Below are 23159 nucleotides of genomic sequence, written 5' to 3'. Positions count from 1 at the left end.
ATATCGTGTAAACATTACAGGCTTTATTTACAGTTATGTATATCTCACGAATGTGCTCACAGATACACCAACACATACATGTATATTGAGTTAGTGTTGGTGACGCCGCCACCATGACAGGACAGGACGCCATGGCGCCATCTACCCCGAGTTTTCACCGAACATTTCTAATTACACTTTGTGATTGTAATTGGAAACCGGGCAATAAAACATTGTTAGACCACACGGTGGTTCACGTTTGACCATAGCAATCTGGATAGGAAAAGATATTTAAAAAATATTCAGACTCTCTTTTAATAAACTATCCAAAAAACTTTTAATAGAAGAAAAAGGGTATGTAAAATTATTTTCCCTTGGTGCCTACATCTGTTTTGCTTATTCCAACATTCTATATTTTTACATAGTTCTACATTTACAGCAATAATGATGACAGATAATTTAGAGCGATAATAATTCATACCATTATTACAAATGTGAACATAGAATATTGACACAATATAGCTTTAGTTTTGTATGCTTTTGTTGCATACAACATACAAGTAATACTAACTCAACTAAAAAATATTTTTTTCTTCATTGTAATATAAAAAAATAAAAATTTTTAAGTGATATATTATAGACAAGAAAGAAAGTGGAAGAAACGTTGAAACGGTATCATTTTGCGAATGTCAACTTCTTCAAAAAGATTTTACCTCGGATTTTACGATGGATATTTCAGACTTTTTTCATTACTTTATACAGACCAAAATATAGTTACTTACTTCTGTGGCTCGTTAGGATCTCTCTTCTTCTTTTTCTTCTGTGGTTTCGTTTTTCTTTGATTCTTCGCTCCAACGTCAGCTTCTGGCGACGGTGGCTCACGTTTGACCATAGCAATCTGGATAGGAAAAGATATTTAAAAAATATTCGCACTTTCTTTTAATAAACTATTCGAAAATAAACTGTCTATTTTCATAAATTATCCAAAAATATTTTAAAACAATATTATTAATTTGTGCAAACCCTTCCCTTCCTGGGAAGCTGATATTAATGTGGAAGATAATGATTATACAAAAAACGCTTAATGAACTAAAGAAAATATTTTTATAAATTAAAGAAGTATTGCTTACACAGAAAGTATTGTACATATATATATATATATATATATATATATATATATAAAATATTTATATATAACATGTTATTTAAACAGTATGTAAATAATGTAAAGTAAAGTAAAGTAAAGTAAAGTATGTAATAATGTAAAGTATGTACCTATAATTGATGAGTATATATGTGTATAAATAGATAAAAATATATGTATGTACAATATGGAAGAAATAAATCTGACATTTTCGTCGAGTTGGATTTTACGCTTAATTTTAATTTGTGAATTACAGTTTTGAATTACATTTGCTTTATGCTATAAAACACGTATTGTGTATTATTAGCTTATAAACATCTTAAGAGATCTATTTATAAGACAAATTACTCAAACAAAAACATTGCGTAAATACCATGCGTGATTCGACTTACCATCCCAGAATGCGGAGTGCTATCATCGCTATCTTCGCTGGTCGTAGTATTGTTATTCGTCTCTGGAATATTGTTAGCTTGCATAGTAGTCGGACTGCCTCCGGTAGGACTTCTGTATTGTATTTGCTGTTGTTGTTGCTGCTGCTGCAGTTGTTGTTGTTGTTGTTGTTGTTGTTGTTGTTGCTGGGAATGTATATACTGCATATGTTGCATTTGTGCCTGTTGCTGCTGCTGTTGTTGTTGCAACATCAACAATTGCTGACCGCTGTGTTGTTGCTGGCGCGGAGAACTCATCGTCGCGTACGAACCTTGAGAGTTGCCATATGCCGAACTGTAAGCAAACAAAAAAAGAAGTTTTGTTTGTAAAAAAATAATTTTTTTTCGAACTGAGTAGATAATCGCGGCATTAAGGGATAGAATCTGTTGCTCAATCTTTTGAGATTTCCATCGTGTAGTAATAATAAATTATAAGTGCTATTGTGTTGACTATATTGATTTTCGGATATTAAGACGAAAAGGAAATTGTGAACGTTCCTTCATATGGAGCGTTAAAAAGGGCCTAGCGGAGTAAGCATGTGAAATCGACCCTTGATCATACAGAGCTGACATTAATGTCACAAGTTAGTACCAATATGATAAAATTTTCCACCAAATATTATTTAAAAAAATTCATTTTTTTAGAAGTTATGCAGGGAGAAAGTAAAATAAAGAAATGTATTTTTCTCGAAAACCACTTGACCGATCTTGATGAAAAAAATATATGTTTTGTAGACTAATAAAACTAATTAACAAAAAAAATGTCCAAAATGTTTGCCAAAAAAAAGACCAAAAAAAAATATTTGAATTTTTTAATATTTTTTTTAGGGTGATATTTTCGAGGTACCCCTTTGAAATTTTTACGAAAATTTTTCTTAAAGTGTCCACTATAACATATATTTTTTTCAATTTTTTTTAAATGGTGGAACATAGTTAAAAATACGAAAATCGTAAGCGTCGCGTCACTCCGGCGCACAGTGCAGTGCCATTCCGCGTTGCGAGTGTTCGATGTAACTTTACTAGCACATATGTACGTCTGCAATTAGCCTATAATATGTATACTTTTTAATTTTTATAGTTTCCAGAGTTTACCACGTGGAGGTTGCAGTACGGTTTTAAACTCCTTATTGAGGTGCTTTTTTAACGTGAGTCCCCTCGCCTCTCACTATATTTCCGTAAAATCGGGGTGCTTTTTTAACGTGAGTCCCCTCGCCTTTCACTACGTTTCCGTAAAATAAGGGTGCTTTTTTAACGTGAGTCCCTTTGCCTCTCACTACGTTTCCGTAAAATCGGGGTGCTTTTTTAACGTGAGCTCCCTCGCCTTTCATTACGTTTCCGTAAAATCAGGGTGCTTTTTTAACGTGAGTCGCTTTGCCTCTCACTACGTTTCCGTAAAATCGGGGTGCTTTTTTAACGTGAGTCCCCTCGCCTCTCACTACGTTTCCGTAGAATCAGGGTACTTTTTGAATGTAAGACCCCTCGCTTCTCATTACACCCTACACCTACGATTTATTTAATCTTCTTCACTATCACTGTCTATTACTGGAATGTTATTTGTTTTCTTAAACAGATCGCTAATGGGCTACGAACAATTGGATGCTGCTGTCATATTGCTGCAATTATATATTATCTATCTCATGCAAGATATTTAGCGAAAATTTTGAAACCAGCAGAAATACTGAGCGATCTGTTTAAGAAAACAAATAACATTCCAGTAATAGACAGTGATAGTGAAGAAGATTAAATAAATCGTAGGTGTAGGATGTAATGAGAAGCGAGGGGTCTTACATTCAAAAAGCACCCTGATTTTACGGAAACGTAGTGAGAGGCGAGGGGACTCACGTTAAAAAAGCACCCCGATTTTACGGAAACGTAGTGAGAGGCAAAGGGACTCACGTTAAAAAAGTACCCTGATTTTACGGAAACGTAGTGAAAGGCGAGGGGACTCACGTTAAAAAAGCACCCCGATTTTACGGAAATATAGTGAGAGGCGAGGGGACTCACGTTAAAAAAGCACCCCAATAAGGAGTTTAAAACCGTACTGCAACCTCCACGTGGTAAACTCTGGAAACTATAAAAATTAAAAAGTATACATATTATAGGCTAATTGCAGACGTACATATGTGCTAGTAAAGTTACATCGAACACCCGCAACGCGGAATGGCACTGCACTGTGCGCCGGAGTGACGCGACGCTTACGATTTTCGTATTTTTAACTATGTTCCACCATTTAAAAAAAATTGAAAAAAATATATGTTATAGTGGACACTTTAAGAGAAATTTTCGTAAAAATTTCAAAGAAGTACCTCGAAAATATCACCCTAAAAAAAATATTAAAAAATTCAAATATTTTTTTTTGGTCTTTTTTTTGGCAAACATTTTGGACATTTTTTTTGTTAATTAGTTTTATTAGTCTACAAAACATATATTTTTTTTCATCAAGATCGGTCAAGTGGTTTTCGAGAAAAATACATTTCTTTATTTTACTTTCTCCCTGCATAACTTCTAAAAAAATGAATTTTTTAAAATAATATTTGGTGGAAAGTTTTATCATATTGGTACTAACTTGTGACATTAATGTCAGCTCTGTATGATCAAGGGCCGATTTCACATGCTTACTCCGCTAGGCCCTTTGCGTGAGTTAAGCACGCGTGAAGTTGCGCAATGATAAACTACAATGGAAATCGTTCTTCGGCAAAAATACGCATTGAGAATGAGGTTCGAACTCACGAAAGAAAGTGAATACATGTGCAATAGCGTGATATATATACATATGCGCGCGCGCGCGCACACACACGAACACGCACACGCACACACGCGCGCGCGCGCGCGCGCGCACGCACACACACACACACACACACGCACACGCACACGCACACACACACACACTTTCGGACATTTTCTACTAATGTGATTTCTCGACATTTTGGAACATTCTAAACCTATTTCCATCAAAATCTCGAAAAATTTTTTTTCCACCATCACAAAACTTTCTCTATGAGGAAACACAAATGATAAAATGTCAATAAAAACGATATTAATAAAAATGATATAATGTCAATAAAAATAAAATCTATACAAACGATAAAAATATCAAGGAATATTAATTTAGAACAGGCTCCATGAAACACGAGCAAGAACAATATTTTAAATTTAATAAGTGTGATATAAAGACCCTCGAAATAAAAATATAAGTAGAAAGGGCTGCAAGGATCACGGTGCGTTCAGATATAAATGTGATTTATTCCTCGAATTACAAAATTCCAAACGTTTCGGCTCCTGTCCGAGCCATCCTCAGTGGTATAAATCACATTTATATCTGAACGCACCGTGATCCGCGTTGTGACCCTTACAGCCCTTTCTACTTATATTTTAAGTTTATTTTTATAACCTTCCATACCGATATATTTCGATATATTTAATATCAAATCTTTTACTTATAGCCTTGATTTTAAATAGACAAAGATAAAGAAGATAAATCATTGCAAGAGATGTAAAAGTTGTGACGCCAAATAGCATCAAAACTTTCGAAGCGCTCTCCTATAAAATTATTTTATATTTGAGCTAGAATCCTGTGGGCCAATCACCTGTACATCAGAGCTCAAAAGTGCAGATTATAAAAGCAAAAGCATAAAATGCTCTATGTACCACCTCAACACCTTTGGGTAAAAAAGAGGGCGGAGTAAGTAGTTGATTTCATTTCACATAGTATAGACATTTTTAATTCAAACTTTTGACCGGCAGTGTGAAATCATAAGGCCGTTTTGCCTTGTGATGTTACAACTCTATTCTCTCTGTAAGATTTGCGACATCGGAAAGAAGAAAACTTATTAAAAAAGATATTTTCAGTGTTCTCTTTATTAATTTGGCATTGTTTTCGTATGAGTTTAGCCGTATATAGAATTTACTAATTAAACATTAATCGGCAATTGCTTATCGTCGCATAAACAGTATTTTTACTGTGTCTCAACAGCCATTTGTGCGATACTTGTTGCTAATACTATCTATCGATTGATCTGTCTATAAGGTTGCGTTAGCTACACGGTACAGCATTCTGCATAAGAGCGCAGTTATTGGTGATCTATGCGTCACGTTATGCACAAGATAATTGCGCGTAGATAACTATTGGCGATATATCCGCTTTGATTCACGGTGTACTGGACTGCGCTGATAGCGCGCGTTTAGATCGGATATTTTTACCCGATGTATTTTCCTCTCTAATTAGATTGATTACAGTATATAATTTGAATAGCAAAATATGCTCGCTCGGTACTTCGCGATACCTCTGGGCAAAGGGTAAAGGGCCGAGGAGACTCCCTCCCAGTCTCCTCCCCATCATCTCCCATAGCGAAGATGTTCATCCGCTAAAAAAAATTTCGACGTTCTAAATTGCGGTTTGTAAGACTACGTAATGGCAGGTTCTCACAAACGTTATTCGGTAGGCATTAATACACGTAAATCATAGCATATCAGTTACTTCTTACATAGATGTGCGGGCACGCATGCACGCATACACGCCAGGCATGCAGGCACGCAGCACGTACACACGTATACATATACATATCCATTCATCGTATTCGTATGCAGCAGACGATTTTTCTTCATTTCGCCCAGAACAAAGAAAGAAGCACTTCGTCCCGCGAGAAGACATACTTAATCCTATAACGGCAGTGAGAAGTAATATGAAACACTCTTGTGTAAAAAAATATTGTTGGAGAAACAAAGGCAGGAATCGCGCACCGACTCCTCCGATCTCTCGCTGATTAAGTTCCAGTCTATTGCGGAATGATACGGTTTGCTTAAGGGGGTATTCTACTCTAGAACACGCTTTTTTCGGGATTTTTTTACAAGAAACCAGTGAAAATGGTTAATATCAGCTTTTTATGTATATATTTTATTATCTTTAGAGAACATAAAAAATATTTTTTGAAGCTGAATTAATGAATATAAATATTAATTAAACCCTATCGAATACATGGCAAAATAAAAACGGTGCCCATGATTGCGCCCATTCTGGTTGTCTGAAACAAAAAATTCAAAAAGATTATTAATTAGTATGAGTTTGGCTATAGCAGGAACTAGAATGGAATTTTTAAATTGAAAATTTAAAAAATGGTGGCAATTGAAAATTTAAATTTTCTTAATCTTTAGAAGGTTGCCAAAATCGTAAAAAAATTTTTTTTGACTTAATTCTAGTTCCGGCTATAGCCAAACTCATACTAATTAAGAATCTTTTTGAATTTTTTGTTTCAGACAACCAGAATGGGCGCAATCATGGGCACCGTTTTTTTTGCCATGTATTTGATAGGGTTTAATTAATATTTATATTCATTAATTCAGCTTCAAAAAATATTTTTTATGTTCTCTAAAGATAATAAAATATATACATAAAAAGCTGATATTAACAATTTTCACTGGTTTCTTGTAAAAAAATTCCGAAAAAAGCGCGTTCTAGAGTAGAGTACCCCCTTAATTCTTAACGCAACGGATTTCCATTGGAATCGCACCTAACGTATATCACGATGTCAATCTTGTCGAGCCTCTTCCTCATTCGTAGTCACGACAAGACAAAACGGTGAATTTATACTTTATTGTTCGATCATCTTGAGCATTACAAGATTAAGCGGGAATAATTTTCGCGAGAACAATGTACAAACGAATGAGATCTTGATCTCTGATCGTGCTACATACTATGCTAATGATCAAAATTGGCTTTACTCAAATTGCTGCAGGACAGTGCGCAGTAACGAGGTAAGTCGAATTTCCATAATTTGGAGTTATGCAACGGTACGCCGCGACGTAACGGTTTGCGCGATGTTTGCTATATATACCACGTATAAGAGAGTATATCGCTAATTCAATAATTTTCCATTCGTAGAATTTCGTCGAGTTTTCCAAGTTAATGTGTAAATTGTTATTAACGTTGCAAAACAGTCTCGGTACTGGGAGAAGAAACGTAATTTCAGACTCGTGCTTATTCCCGCATATCAATCTTAATCGATATGACCTTCTTTTTCATAGAAAACAAAACCTTACGTGTCTTAATGGAGTAATGATGCTCAATCAAAGCGGAATGATTTCTAGTCGCGCAGTAAACGAGTCGAGTGCTTTCATAGTGTCATTGGCATCGGTGAACGATCATATAAGATAGCTAAGAATGTTCGATGTTCATTAATCTTGCTTTATTACGCTTTAGTATCTTCCGATCATCGCCATCTGTTTGAATTCCGTTCGAGCTCCATTCGAAAAATAAGGGAAGGCCGACGACATGATATTTTGAAACTCTTTCTCTCTCTTCCCCTCTCTCCCTCCCTTCCCCCGTCTTCTCCCTTTCTCTCTCGAATTTCTTTCAATTACTATCGCCCTGATATCCCTTATCTCGCTTAATTTAAAAAATTGCGAGCTAGAATTTTATTGCAATTTTTTTTCTCCCTTTTATTTTCTCTATTAATGGATTCATCATGGATTCAGCATATTACGTTCGTACAGATACGCGGCTAAAAAGTGCATGAATTTTGTGCGCAAAATCAAGGTCTAATTTATATCGTTATCATTAACGGTAACTTAAAGAATTGAGTCGTACTCACCTGACATTGATCGGTTGCATCGAATGCTCTTGCTGTAGATAGAGCTGTTGCTGAAATCCACCAGCGTCCAGACTCAGACCATCCGGCGATTGTTGCATACCGCTACCTTGCATTATCTATAAAAATTTAATATACACATATATGTATACATATATATATATATATATATATATACACACATTAATCCATATGTAACAAAATTGCATAATTTATAGAAAAAATTTTTAATTGTAACTGGTGTTATGTTTAAAGCCCGAAACGCGGTCAATCCTAGGATTGACTAATCAATTCTGCCGAACGGCCAAGCGTCTTGGTCAAAGTTTTGTAGTAATTTGTTAATATGTGTGTATAAACAGTACACAAATAGGCGGGGGAGGGGCCCCAGGCGGAGCCCCTTCCCCCGCATAATAAAGCTAATCAAACTCCCAGCCTGATACCTAACTGCTTTAATCAAGACGCTTGGTTATTCCTCAGGATTGATCAGTCATTCCGCAGAATTGACCAGTCAATGCTAGAAATGGCCGCGTTTCGGGCTTTGACCATAACAACCGGATCAATTTCTTAATCCTTTAATCTTAAATATGCAGATTATGAAAATAGTAAGAAGTCACGTAGCTTCGCAATTATTCAGAGTATTCATGTTTTTCCATAATTAATATAAATACTATGGATATAAAAAAAATCTTTGAAAATAATGTCTTGCTGTGAAAGAATATTACGCGCGGAATTAGTTATTTTCCTCGAGGCTTTTCTCGTTGATGAAGATCATGGAATTTCTACTGCGCGTTTCAACATCTCTTTATCTCTCTTTATCTCGAGGTCAAAATAAGAAGGAGAAAACGATGAGCGTGCGTCTAAAAATAATATCTTGAACGTTACATGAATAATGCCTGAATGCGGAAGTTGTTAAATGGCTGATACATCATTCTGACGTTGTTTTTTCTTTTTCATGTTTTTTCAATGGTCGCATGTATATATATGCGTATATGTATATTGTTACGCATTGTTATGCGATTTATAATTTTTTTAATGTTTTGCGGAGGTCAAAATTCAATGAATTGATCAAACAAATGAAAAAAAATATGTAGAAATTAACGATGGGATTAAATATCTTACAAGCAGATTCAAATCAGTTGGCGTAATTTCGAACTCTCTATGACTACTTCAAAAAATAAAAGCAATACTTTCAAGTAAATTTGAACCTGGACGAAATGGTTGAATCTGCTATGAGTATCTTGAAAAACAAGAATAGGGTAACTCCAGTATTTACGCCGCGTGGGGTTTTACGCCGCACATGTGAGAAAAAATAGAAAGAATGAAGGTACTTGCTCGCAATTATTCTGTTATGTGCCTTTATGCCATATTAGTATTGTGTTGTAATTTCAGTTCTTTACTGTTAATATTAACGAAACTGTCGTAAGTTGAATCGATTTCTCACCGTATAGTAAGAAGCGCGATCTTGTGTTACGACCTACGTAAAATGATTACTGTAAAGAATGTAAAAGGTTTAATGGTTATTTCATGATACATAAGTGTAGAGGGATAGTAAATGATGGAATACAGCAAAATACAAATGCATAGTTCTTGTATTTTTTGTTTAACTTAATATCTTGTATATCCCTCCTATTTAGGATATACGGCAAGTTAGCATGCGGGATTTATGCCATAGTACAGACACTTTGTAAAACTCGAAATCTCCTTATATGTGTTCTTTTTTCTTCTTTTTTTGGATCGTATAACAATAATCTTTAATGCATCTATCGCTCTTCTTTTTTTTTTAATTTTTTAGTTTTATAATTTGTTTATCATTCTTACATCTTAATAAACTTCTTACACACATTTTATAACTTATTATTATGACATTTTATTGCCTTATTTATGAACATTATTTGTAATTTTTTATAAGCAGGCGTATATTTCATCCATGAATGTTATATAACCCACCGCTCTGGGATATATATATGGCAAAAATGCAAGGGTTTCTAAAAGTTTTTTTATTAAATACAAAGAATGAATATTTTATATTTCTATTTTTTTATAGTAGTAGACAGTATAAAGTTTTTATTGGTATAATTCATTTGCCTTAAACATAGTAAATAGTATTCGATAAATTAAGTTTCCCTTAGCTGCAGCGTATATACCGGAGTTACCCTATTACTTCCAAGTGGATCAAATCTTGTTCGAATCTTGTAGGTATGTGTATTTCACTAAAAATTTCCTTCGAATCAAAACGTTTGTAAAGCAACAATTATTAATATAGAAGAAAGTCCCCTATTATGAGATAGGCTCCTAATATGCGACAGCGAGGTTTCTGCTAAACTAATAGGCCCTATCTGTTGGTTCCACCATGAACTTATTGCCCTTGGGGTAAAACCTATTTAGTGGAAAATTCATTGTTTGATTGTGCGTGTAGTCGTTGCAGAGAAAGAAATTCTGAAATTGGATGTTGTCAAGTGCCATGGATATGAGTCTTTAAACCTTGTTTATTATATAATTAATAAATATTTGGCAATAAGTTCTGCATGCAGTGATAGAGTAAGGTCGTATTAATAGGAAAATACGGGATATGTTGAGTTGCTCAATTGTAGAGATTAGATTTGGTGATCGTGAAACTGCAACGCGTGGTGCTCGTAACATGAGATACTCAGGGTACTCCTGGGTTGCTGGAGTATGAAAGTTATTGTATAGTAATAAAAGAAGAGAAAATACTATATTAACGTTAAGGGAAGGTTTATACAAATTTATAAGACTGTGCTGACCTTGATTTGAGAGGGAAGGATGGAGAGGGAAGATTAGGTACAATATTGAGTATAAGTGGGTTTACGATTGTCGCAAATATGCTTCTGCATCACATGTGTATTTGAGAAACATTAAATAAAGGTTTTTAATAGTAATACTGATGTATTTTGCACTTTATTAGCGATTTCCCGGGGTCTCTCATATTAGGAGCACACTTTTTCGATTTTGCCGAAAGCTCATTTTTCACATTTTTCTAATTTCCAGCAAAATTAATATTTAAATTAAATTTTACATTTCAGCATCTTAAAGCTTATTAAATTCCCTTCAAAATGACCTACTATATTTTTCAATTCTACCCATAGACTTCCGGCAATCACACAAAATAGATATGGTATCTCATAATCGGGTACTTTCCTCAATTATTTTTTAATAATTATATATATTGTATTATTAATTGTTGAAATTAAACATAATAAAAATATTATTAAAAATATAGACTAAGAACATTATTTAAAAACTAGCTGGTTACCCGGGCTTCGCCCCGGAGGACATATGTAATAAGTAACATATGTAAGACACGCAAATAATCTCTCTCTCTCTCTTCCCTTCTCTCTCCCTCTCTCCCACTCTCTCCCTCTCTCTCTCCCTCTCCCTCTCTTCCTCTCTCTCTCTCTCTCTCTCTCTCTCTCTCTCTCTCTCTCCCTCCCTCTTCCTCTCTCCCTCTCTCTCTCCCTCTTCCTCTCCCTCTCCCTCTCTCTCTCCCCCTCTCTTCCTCTCTCTCTGGAAAATTTCGTAACCGATTTCCAAAAAGATACCGGTTCTCAAAAAGATCGGTAACGAAAAACTATACAGTTTATAGCACTCCCCGGGAAATTCTACCCCTGTTTTATATACAATTCTTTAAAATTTGATCAATTATTTCCCGAAAAATTTGTCAAACTTCTGATACCAGTTTCCAAAAAAATCGGTAACAAAAAATTATATACTTTATAGCACTCCCCGGGAAATTCAATCCCTATTTTATGTACAATTTTTTGACATTCAGTCATTTGGAACCGGTTTCCAAAAAGATCGGTAACAAAAAATAGTACACTTTATAGCACTCCTCAAGAAATTTTACCCTTACTTCATGTATAATTCTTTGAAATTTAATCAATTATTTCCTGAAAAATTGGAAAAATTAAAAAAACCGGTTTCCAAAAAGATCGGTAACAAAAACTGTACACATCATGGCGCTCCTCATAAATATTCTACCCTTACTTCATATACAATTCTTTGCGATTCGGTCAATTAATTTCCAAAAAATTGGAAAAATTTCTAATACCGGCTTCCAAAAAAATCGGTAACAAAAAATTATACACTTTATAGCATTCCCCGGAAAATTCTACCCCTGTTTCATATGTAATTCTTTGAGATTCGGTCAGTTATTTTCCGAAAAATTTGAAAAAATTAGAAAAACCGGTTTCCAGAAAATCGGTAACAAAAAACTATACACATCATGGCACTTCCCGGGAAATTCTACCCCTGTTTCATATATTTTTGGTAAAAATTCGGTCCAATTAATTTCCGAAAAATTGGAAAAATTTCTAATACCGGCTTCCAAAAAGATCGGTAACAAAAAATTATACACTTTATAGCACTCTCCGGAAAATTCCACCCCTGTTTCATACGTAATTCTTCGAAATTCGGTCGATTATTTCCCAAAAAATTAAAAAAATTAAAAAAATTGGTTTCCAGAAAATCGGTAGCAAAAAACTATACACTTTATGGCACTCCCCGGGAAATTCTACACCTATTTCATGTACCCTTGATAAAAATTCGGTCCACTAACGAATGAGTAGTTCGCGGACAGACGGACGGACAGACAAACAGTCGGGTTTTATATAATAGTATAGTATGATTTATATTTTTACAGTAGTAAAAGATTCGATTCTTTACGATAGAAACTACTTATAAATACATTGTGTGTAAATTAATCCAGCATGTACTCATTCTAAAATTCGAAACTAACTAATCAGGATCGATTACTTCGCAAGTATAATGTATTTCATGTACCCTTGATAAAAATTCGGTCCACTAACGAATGAGTAGTTCGCGGTCAGACAGTCAGACAGACAGACAGACTTAAAAATTAGAAAAATTAGAAAAACCGGTTTCCAGAAAATCGATAATGAAAAATTATATACTTTATGGCACTCTCCGGAAAATTCTACCCCTATTTTCACGTACTCGTGGTAAAAATTCGATCCACTAACGAATGAGTGTTCGCGATCAGACAGAAAATTTAAAAAATAAAAAAAAATCGATTCCAGAAAATCGGTAACGAAAAACTGTATACTTTATGGCACTCCCCGGGAAATTCTACCCCTATTTCATGGTACTCGGGGTAAAATTCGGTCCACTACCTAATGAGTAGTTCGCGATCAGACAGAAAAATTAAAAAAATTAAAAAAATTGTTTTCCAGAACAATCGGTAACGAAAAACTATATAATTTATGGCACTCCCCGGGAAAATTCTACCCCTATTTCATGTACTCGTGGTAAAAATTCGGTCCACTAAACGAAATGAGGAGTTCGCGGACGACGGACGCCGGACGGACGGACGGAGGGAACGGAAAGACAACACAATAATTAATAGGAATGAGTATGAATATTATAAGAAATTATAAGATCACACGCACGCACGACACGCACGCACGTCACGCACGTCACTGCACGCACGCACGCACGCACGCACGCACGCACGCAAGCACGTACGATCTGCACAATATACTAAATACGCACGCACGCACGCAGCACGCACGAACGCCACGCACGCACGCACGCACGCACGCAAGCACGCACGCACGCCACGCACGCACGACGCACGCACGCACGCACGCACGCACGCACGCCGCAAGCACGCAGCACGCACGCACGCACGCACGAACGCAAGCCGCACGCAACGCACGCACGCACGCAGCGCACGCACGCAGACGCACGCAGCGCACGCACGACGCAAGCACCGCACGCACGCACGCACGCACGACCAGCGCACGCTACGCACGACAACGCACGCACGCATCGCCACGCGGACAAAAACACACCCCACACACACAACAAAACACTACACACAACACAGCACACACGCACTGATGGAAAATTTGTGTTAATTTAACCTAATATGTATGTGTTAAATGGTAACACCGAACTATGTTAAAATATTTCAACAGAAAGAAAATGTAATTCTGATCGTAATTTGAGGTTAATATGTGTACAATTAACATAACTTTTATGTTAAAGTTCAGATTGTAAGATAAAATCAACACTCTTTTTCTGTAAATTTTTATTCCCGCTTCTGTTATAGATAAGAGTAAAATCAACATTCTTTTTCTGTAAATTTTAACACATTTAATAAATACATTCAAATTGTGTTACTTTAATATATTTTTTAAATTATTTTAATAATTTTACATTTTAAATTTGTGTGTTAATTTAACCTAATATGTATGTGTAAAATGGTAACATCGAACTATGTTAAAATATTTCAACAGAAAGAAAATGTAATTCTGATCGTAATTTGAGGTTAATTATGTGTACAATTAACATAACTTTTATGTTAAAGTTCAGATTGTAAGATAAAATCAACACTCTTTTTCTGTAAATTTTTATTCCCGCTTCTGTTATAGATAAGAGTAAAATCAACATTCTTTTTCTGTAAATTTTAACACATTTAATAAATACATTCAAATTGTGTTACTTTAATATATTTTTTAAATTATTTTAATAATTTTACATTTTAAATTTGTTAAGTCCAATTAACATAGCAGGCATATGTTAAATCTATACATGTATGTGTTGATTATTTTACACAAAAATTTTAACAAGGACTTTTTTTAACAAAACGTCAAATATTTTTCAACAGTGTATATATAATCTTAGAACAACTTGAATGTTGTTCTATTCGGTCAACGTATGACAGAATATGTTCATTTTAACATTGTCGAGTGGAAGCATACCTGTGATTGGTACGCTTGCATGGAGTCATGTTGTTGATGATGTTGCTGCTGTTGCTGATGCGAATGAGGATGAATGGTTGGTATGTCAAAGTCCTCGTCACCGAAACTCGGTGTGTGAAATGTCTGAAACAAACATGAATCACGTACATGAACTGGATTCAATTTTGTTATACAAGATTCATAGAAAGCAAAACTTTATATCAATTCTTATTGAAATGTTATGTTTGCAGATTTACTTTTCTTCATTAGCGTATTACTGTTAGTGAACGAAAAGGTTTTACTTTTAGTTGTTGCATATCTCTGTATGTGAAACGATTGAAGGAACGATGGAGATGAAAAGTTTCGGGGAAAGGACTTTTTCGAAGAAAAGGAGAGGTCGATGTGGGAGTGGAATCAAAGAATCAACCTTCCAACGTCTCTTGGTGGATGATAAATAGCGTTATATTGTTCGGAATCCTTTTAGCAATTTATTCCTGTTCACAAAGGGGAAGGAAAATAAATTTGCCGTGGCGCACGTGGTGGTAGGAAGAATAAAAGTTTTGAAATTGGATTTAATAGCGTCAGGAATTTTCCTTTGAAGAAACACGCTTGGCTATCGATCGTCATTGTAGCTATAGTATATTCCATCTGTCTTTATTTTACTATGTTATTAAAGTATCATGGCCGAAAGAATTAGACAGTGTCAAATAGAAATTTAAATAACCGCTTGTCGCAATTCGATTTGGCAGAACGGGACAGGTACTGTTGCATATAAACCAAACTTATACGTCATTAATCATTTTATTACGCCTAATTCGGCGCATCGTTTATCGTAAAATTTATTTTATGTTTACACGCTCGTCGCATGAGCATGGTCACTCGCGGTCCACTATAGCAAATTACTGCAAACATGCCGAAAACCAATTACTTCCGTTCAACAGAATAATCGTTAATTAAATATTTAATGGCATCTCAACGTATGCAATACCGTTACTTTATTCAACGAGTCATTTTTCATCACTTGTTTCTCCTTTATCTCCATTTCTTAGACGATATTAAATCCGTATTCGCGATTCACATTGGATTGCAGGTAAATGGAGAGTTAGAAGAAGAAAAGAGATAAGGAAAATAGTACGATCGGCCCAAGACTGTGGGTGAAACGTGAGAGTGAAGAGAAAGGCGAACGAACGACGAAGAAATATCGTTCTTGCTGCCGTCATCGTCGTCCTCGTCGTTTTTCTTTTCCTCGCTGTGAACTAAACTCGTTCCGCCATCTCGTTAAAACTTGCGCGCGACTCTCGCAACTTGGTTCTTCTTCTTGAAGAAATATTATTTAGATGGTTTCCTGGGTTATGCAACCAACCCACCCGTTCTCTTATCATTTTTTACTCGTCCTATTTCGAGTCTGTGCTCACGTATACAAATTACATATTATTTCAATGTGAATTGTACAAATTTTATCATATAATATATGCAATTTTCAAGAAAATATAATATTAAAAACGAGGATTTAGCAAGGAACACTCTTACGAAATCAAAAGACATGAGTTTAGAAATCGAGAAACACAGATACTCCCAATTAATATGCGGTAAATATTAATAACATAAATAAATTGCTATATCATACCCTATTAGGGTAAACTCGGGTAAGATGGCCTACACTAAAAAAAAAATACTTAGATCCAAGAAAATATTTTTTCACATAATACCAATGGCTTATTTACTTAATATAATCACATATTTATTTAGAATTAGATATTTTTACTTATAATTCAAGTACGTTTTACTTAATTTAATAATTTCTTGGATCTAAGTATTTTTTTTCAGTGTATACAGGAAAGATGGCCAACTTATGATCTTTCAGTCTAGCTCGCCATGAAACATCAAATGAACATGGGTTGACCATCTTTCTTGTATAGCCATCTTACCCGAGTTTACCCTATACCCTATATATAATATTGTCTTAAATTCTCAATAAAGTCTGAATCGATCGAATTTCTATTAAATTTACTCGGTAGCTAGGGTTCCTATTATGTAACGAGAATGTCTTCATCACTTTTTACGCTGTATAAATGAAGATATTATGATAAACATATATACAAAGTCCGAATTGACAAACAATACTAGGACCTATATAAAATAATAATAAGCTTCAAATTAAAACATTTTTTTATTTAAAATTGTTTGTGCTTTAATATCTGACAATCTATTCTTGACAGTAAAATTTTAACTATCTAATAATTTCAATATCAAAATTAAACTGAAGAGTAGTTTAGTCCGCCAGTGATTATAAATCAAAATACTTTATTTAATTCGACTAATAAAATATGTAAAAAATTAATACTTTCTTGTTTTTTAACAAATTTATATGCTGTTTGACAAACGATATTTTTTCTTTGTTTTCTTTTTGAAATAGTTATTTTTAATATTAAAGAATTAACAAATTATTCATGTGATTGGCAATCTTCGTTGGAAACACATGGTGTAAGCGTTTCAGATTAGAAAGTATTATACATAGACAGACAAAGAAACCAGCTATGAAGAAAACGAATATCTTGATATCGACCTGAGAGAGTATATGTATATGTAATGAATGCAATGGAAAAAGTACAACTAAGCTAGCGCGATTTAAAATTAGCTACTAGAAAAATAAACAATGAAAATAAAATCTAAATATATCATAAAATATCTAACAATATGCGAAATTGATTTTATTTATACGAATAAAAACTTCCATAATAGGGGAGATCAAAACTAAATGCCCCATATTTTAGGATTTTGAAGTTACAAATTCTCAGATAACTAATTGTTATAACTGACTGTACAAACATGACAGACACTTCTTCTACACAGAAAAAAAGAAGTATCAAATCAACATTAATATACTTGTATATACGCAAGAATATATAATCTTTTTATAAGAATTTTAACTTTTATTTCAACTTTTTTTTCTTAATTAAACCATATAAAACTTAGTTTAACTATATAAATGACTTTTATATTACACGTGCGTGGAAAGTGGCCCATTCCGCGCGCGCCATCTGTGCGACAAATAGCCAATTCCATACACGAGAAATTTCTCACTGAGTGCGGGAATATAGTGAGAAATTTCATTCCTGCACGATTCATTGCCAACACTCTCCTTATTTTCCCCAATCATTCTGTATGTCTTTTCCACTAGAGTCCTCTTATTTCTCACATGTTCTTAACGACATCTCGCGGCGCGCGGAAACACTCGCGAATTACCACAACGATACTCACAATCAGACATAACCTTCCCAAATAACTGAAACGTACATAGCAAAGTCATTGTAAACATACAAGTAAAGTAACAAAAAATAAAAAAGAATTCGCAACAAGTTACTAAAAACAAATAAAAAATGAGTGACAAAAACATCATACCAGAAACGCCAGAAACCGAGACCGACAGCCAACTAACACCTCAAGAGATAGCACAAATAGCAAAAAACACGATAGAAAATCTCTTACCTTCAAAATCCAAAGAAAAATATACAAATACATATAACAAGTTTATACAGTAGACAATTACTAAAAAAACGAAATCATTCTCGGAAAACACAATATTAGCATATCTCACAAAATTATCAAAAACACATAAGCCATCCACCTTATGGGCAACTTACTCAATGCTCAAAACGACTCTAAATATTAACAACAATATTAATATTAATAAATTCGATAGACTCATTCCATTCCTGAAGAGACAATCACAAGGATTTACACCAAAAAAATCAAAAGTATTAACATCAGAACAAATTAAAAAATTTCTCAACTAAGCTGATGACCAAAAATATTTACTTATAAAGGTAATGTATTATCAAATACAAACATAAACTTTTACATTAATAAAAAATTTTATAGGATGTGTACATATATACTAAATTATTTACAGGTAGCTATGATATTTGGAATTTGTGGTGCATGCAGAAGAGAGGAACTCGTCAATATAAAAGTTAATGACATCGAAGACAAAGAAACTATCTTGCTCGTTAAAATTCCAATTACAAAAACTTACAAACCAAGATCTTTCATAATCACCGATGAATTCTACACTATATCTAAAAAATATATGAGACCAAAAAACGTCCAAAACTCAAGATTTTTTCTAAATTATCAAGATGGAAAGGGCACCATTCAACCAGTTGGAATCAACAAATTCGGAAAAATTCCATCAATTATCGCATCATATCTATTACAATTAGCAAATCCTCATTCTTATACTGGCCACATCTTTCGTCGCACTTCTGCCACGCTGCTAGCAGACTCTGGAGCGGACATAACAACATTAAAACGACACGGTGGCTGGAAATCCAATACAGTTGCTGAAGGATACATTGAGGACTCCATCAATAACAAAAAAAAAATATACAACCAAATTACACAATCAATTAATCCCAGCTCTTCAACTTCACATCCATCAACATTCAACAATCCCATGCAAAATAAAGAAAACTCAAAACCTATAAATATTAACACTACAAATACAAAAACCGCAACTATACATACAAATGAACAATACATAGACAGTCTCAATAAAATATTAACTACATCCAACACAAAAAATAATCCAATCATACTGATAAACTGTTCAATACAAACACTATATATATATATATATATATATAACCACTGAAAAAAATAATTAATTTATTTTACTTTCTTGTAATATATAAATATAAAATGTTAAAATGTAAAAAAATATATAAATCTAATTTCTTTTTATGCCTTACAAAAAACGTACAAAGCTTTCTTTCTTTTGTAGGATATATTAATCATGACCGATACTAAATATATTTTTCATTTGCTCCTGTAATAAACGTTGCTTTTATCATAGGCGGGGGAGAGGCGGAGCCCCTCCCCCCTGCACCCCCCTTCTCGCCTGCGCCTCGACTTTCGACTCGGGGGGCTTAGCCCCCCCGAACCCCCCCGTATGTGCCCATTTCTCTCAACTCGGGGGGGCTTCGCCCCCCTTCGCCCCATGTAAGTCCTTCTTTAAACTTTAAACGCACTTGTAATATAAAATAGTGTGTGTAACACGTGCGGGTTGAAAATTGGACACTCGTGCGGGTGATCGCACTCGCCTTCGGCTCGAGCGTCCACTCCGCACTCGTGTCCAATTTTCAACTTTCCGCACTTGTTACACAAATAACTATATTCAAGCAAGTTTTCTTTGTTTAACGCAATATAATCTCATTTTAAGATTATATATTTTTGCATATATACAAGTATATCAGTGTTGAGGAGTACGCCTCTCAATTCCGACATGTGAATACGCGTTGGTCGTCGCTCCGCGATAATGTCTTGCTCCGAAATTCTTCTGTGGGCATTAACAACAGCATTTCATCACGGTGGTCACACTCTCCTTATAAAACACATTCTCTGCTATCACCGACTTATACATCGATTAATTTTATGATCATTTCGGCAAAAATTTTCGTAAACGCAGATGTGTAATCGTGACAAAGATTAGTTTTATACCAGATTGCTTGAGAAGGACCCAATCCTAATGGTCGAAACGTCGTAACGTTTCAATATACGTATTGCCAATTGTAGTCAAAAATAAAATAAACTTTTCTGGTTTAATCATTATTGGCGGAACAAATAATTTTATTTCTATTATATCAGTGTTGATTTGACACTTCTTTTTTTCGTGTATGTGTTAATGCCAATCACGATTTTATTAGTGGAAACCAGGGCTCGTTGGCACAGTTTTTACAATTTCGGCATTTGAGTTTTTAAATAACTATAATTATCATGATTAAACAGTACTAATATGATAGAGAACCTTTCTCTACGTTTTCATGCAAGGAACGCTCCTGTATACTGTATAGTTTCTTTGTAATAAGTGAAATACGAACGTGCTGCATTGCCAACTTGCCCCGATAGTAGGGTAAGTTGGCTATGCAAAAAAAGTCCATGTTAAATTAATGAAAACGTAATACGAATACAAAACGGGTAGAAGATATGTACTTCTTGATAAAAATTGTATCTTTTAAAATTATTTTGTAATGATAGCAAAATGCTGTTGCAGGAAAACAATTGTAAATTATTTAAGATGTAGCTTTCTTCAATATAAAAATATTAATATAAATATATATATCTAGCTTCTATCACAGCATTGTAGGCAGCAAATCACATACACAGGTCTCACGCGCTAGGCAATAACAGGTCAAGCTAAGCGTGTCTTAATATAAGCCAACATATCCTATCCCTAGATACGTTTGATTTCAGTCATTTTATTACAATAAATTACTGTTGTTCCACAAAATAACATGTCGTATAGTAACAGAAACTTTTCTTTTAACTAATAATACGTCACTTTGATTTACTTCTCAAGCTGAAGAACATTAGTACGATACAGAAGTCGTTTTTGTTCGATTCAACTGGCCAAATAATAATTAATATATTTAAACTCACACTGTTTTGAATTTATTTACTTGCCCTATCTCTCGAATCAGAGTTTTCTCTTTCTTTTATTGTAAATAATACTTGTTTGATTTAAATAAAACTTTGGGAAAAGTACCTATGTCATAAAAGAGATATTTTGTGATAACTTTTCCATTGTTTCTTTCGCCATAAATACATAAACCGGACGCATTAACAACTCTTGCTCCTTGTGCCAACGAGCCCCGGTCTCCCTTAACCATATATTTTGTTTTGTAATAATCAAAATATGAACACACACATATGTACATGCAGCGACGTGGCCTTAGTATCGGAGTTCAGTTGCCTAATAGCGCAATGTGAGAAGGCCAGATATAAAATAAACATAATCTGCACCTTGAATAAAATTTTTGTTGGATGGAGCGCTTCGAAACCATTAGATGGCGTTATCTGCACTACGACTTGAGACCGACCGTGGCGTTACCAACATATCGCTATCGTCGACGTCGTCGTGTCTTGTAATCCGATACAACCAGCAACGTTTCTTTTATACGAGATTCTCTCAATATATATACTTGAGTTATATAGAGCAATTTTCATACGCAATAAACTATTTGTATTACTCAGAAGCTGTGTGAGTAAAAGATCCCTGCGCTTCAATTTTATCAAGCAAAGCTATTTTGTAATAAATAAGCTTTCCTGTAGTTATTTTACTTTAGAAGAAAATGCAAAGACATATTTTCAATAGTTAGAATGTTCAATGTAATAATTTTTGTTTTTTCGTTACGTTAACATAAATTGGATTTCATGATTAGGACAAAGTTAGGATGTCATTATTCATGTACTAAATTATATCTACTAGGCGCTGTGCTTAGGCGCCACGTCGCTAATTATAAGCCAACCTTATCCTGGTCGTTCTATTTCAATCATGAATAAATATTGGATTTATTATCCGAAACAGTATAGATATACTTATAAGAAACTTTATTCCATATATATAACAGGTTGCTTAACTTTAATCACTCACAATGGAGTATTAATATAAAAATAATTAATATATATATTTCGAGAGGCTTGAAAATTTACTTTGCTATTACTAAATCAGTTTCTTCTATTTCTTAATTGTAATATTATTCTGATTTTAATGAAATTGGGGAAAGAGTATCTGTATTCTAAAAAAATTATTTAGCGATTTTGTATTCATTGTTCGGATTGTTCCTCTCAAGATAAATAAGAAAAGTACATAAATAACATACCCCTGTTTAGCCCCGGTCTTTTTTACACATTTCTGACGTTAATGTACAGGGTGTCCCACATAAAGTATTACATAGCTTTTATTAAGCCTGATAACATTTATTTGAAATATTTTTGCCCATTATGCATAGTTAACAAGTTACAACAAAAAACTTCTCACCTATTAAATTTTTATTAAATGCTCAAAGAGGTATTTATTTACTTTCTGCAGATATTTAATAATTCTTTTATAGATATTTTTCCGGAAATCTGATAGCAATTAGTTAGGTCAATTATATAATTTCATTTTTCAAAAAAACTAAAATATAAAATAATGTTTTTAATGTCTCAATAAATAATTATTATGGCGGGAACAAACGCAGAAAGATAAAATAATTAAAGCGTAAAAACATTGACTTTAATCAACTTTTTACAATTAAAGAGCATTTTAAATATAAGGATGCCGTAACATTGAATCGCAATAACACCGTTTCGCGTACATTTATAGGTAATATGACACGATGAAACACACCATAGGAACATCCCAAGGAGCGCCAATGCGCGTATAACGTGCTTTTAATGCGCGTACAATTGCATTGGCCTCAAAACCACATTAATTGTGTTCAAAATGCGCGCATTCAAATGCGTAATTAATGTAAATTGAGCA

At 34.1% G+C, this 23159-nt stretch overlaps 1 protein-coding gene across 5 annotated transcripts in view; it reads right to left on the bottom strand.

Annotated features, from left to right (window-relative positions):
* The window catches only part of LOC139822657 (TOX high mobility group box family member 4-B), a 209346-nt gene that overhangs the window by 16110 nt on the left and 170077 nt on the right, over positions 1 to 23159 (bottom strand). For 3 of the 5 annotated variants that reach the window (XM_071794571.1, XM_071794574.1, XM_071794572.1), the window contains 4 exons: positions 14876 to 14998; positions 8139 to 8254; positions 1516 to 1846; positions 762 to 877 (listed from right to left, as the gene is read on the bottom strand). In XM_071794571.1, coding sequence (XP_071650672.1) covers positions 762 to 877; positions 1516 to 1846; positions 8139 to 8254; positions 14876 to 14998 — 686 coding nt within the window. The remainder of the gene's footprint in view (positions 1 to 761; positions 878 to 1515; positions 1847 to 8138; positions 8255 to 14875; positions 14999 to 23159) is intronic. The other 2 variants (XM_071794573.1, XM_071794575.1) reach the window with 1 other exon arrangement.

The sequence above is a fragment of the Temnothorax longispinosus genome, chromosome 12, assembly GCF_030848805.1.
Source record: "Temnothorax longispinosus isolate EJ_2023e chromosome 12, Tlon_JGU_v1, whole genome shotgun sequence".
In the NCBI taxonomy this organism is placed as follows: Eukaryota; Metazoa; Arthropoda; class Insecta; order Hymenoptera; family Formicidae; genus Temnothorax; species Temnothorax longispinosus.
The sequence above is the reverse complement of the archived record's forward strand: the minus strand, read 5'-3'. Positions and strand labels throughout refer to the sequence as shown.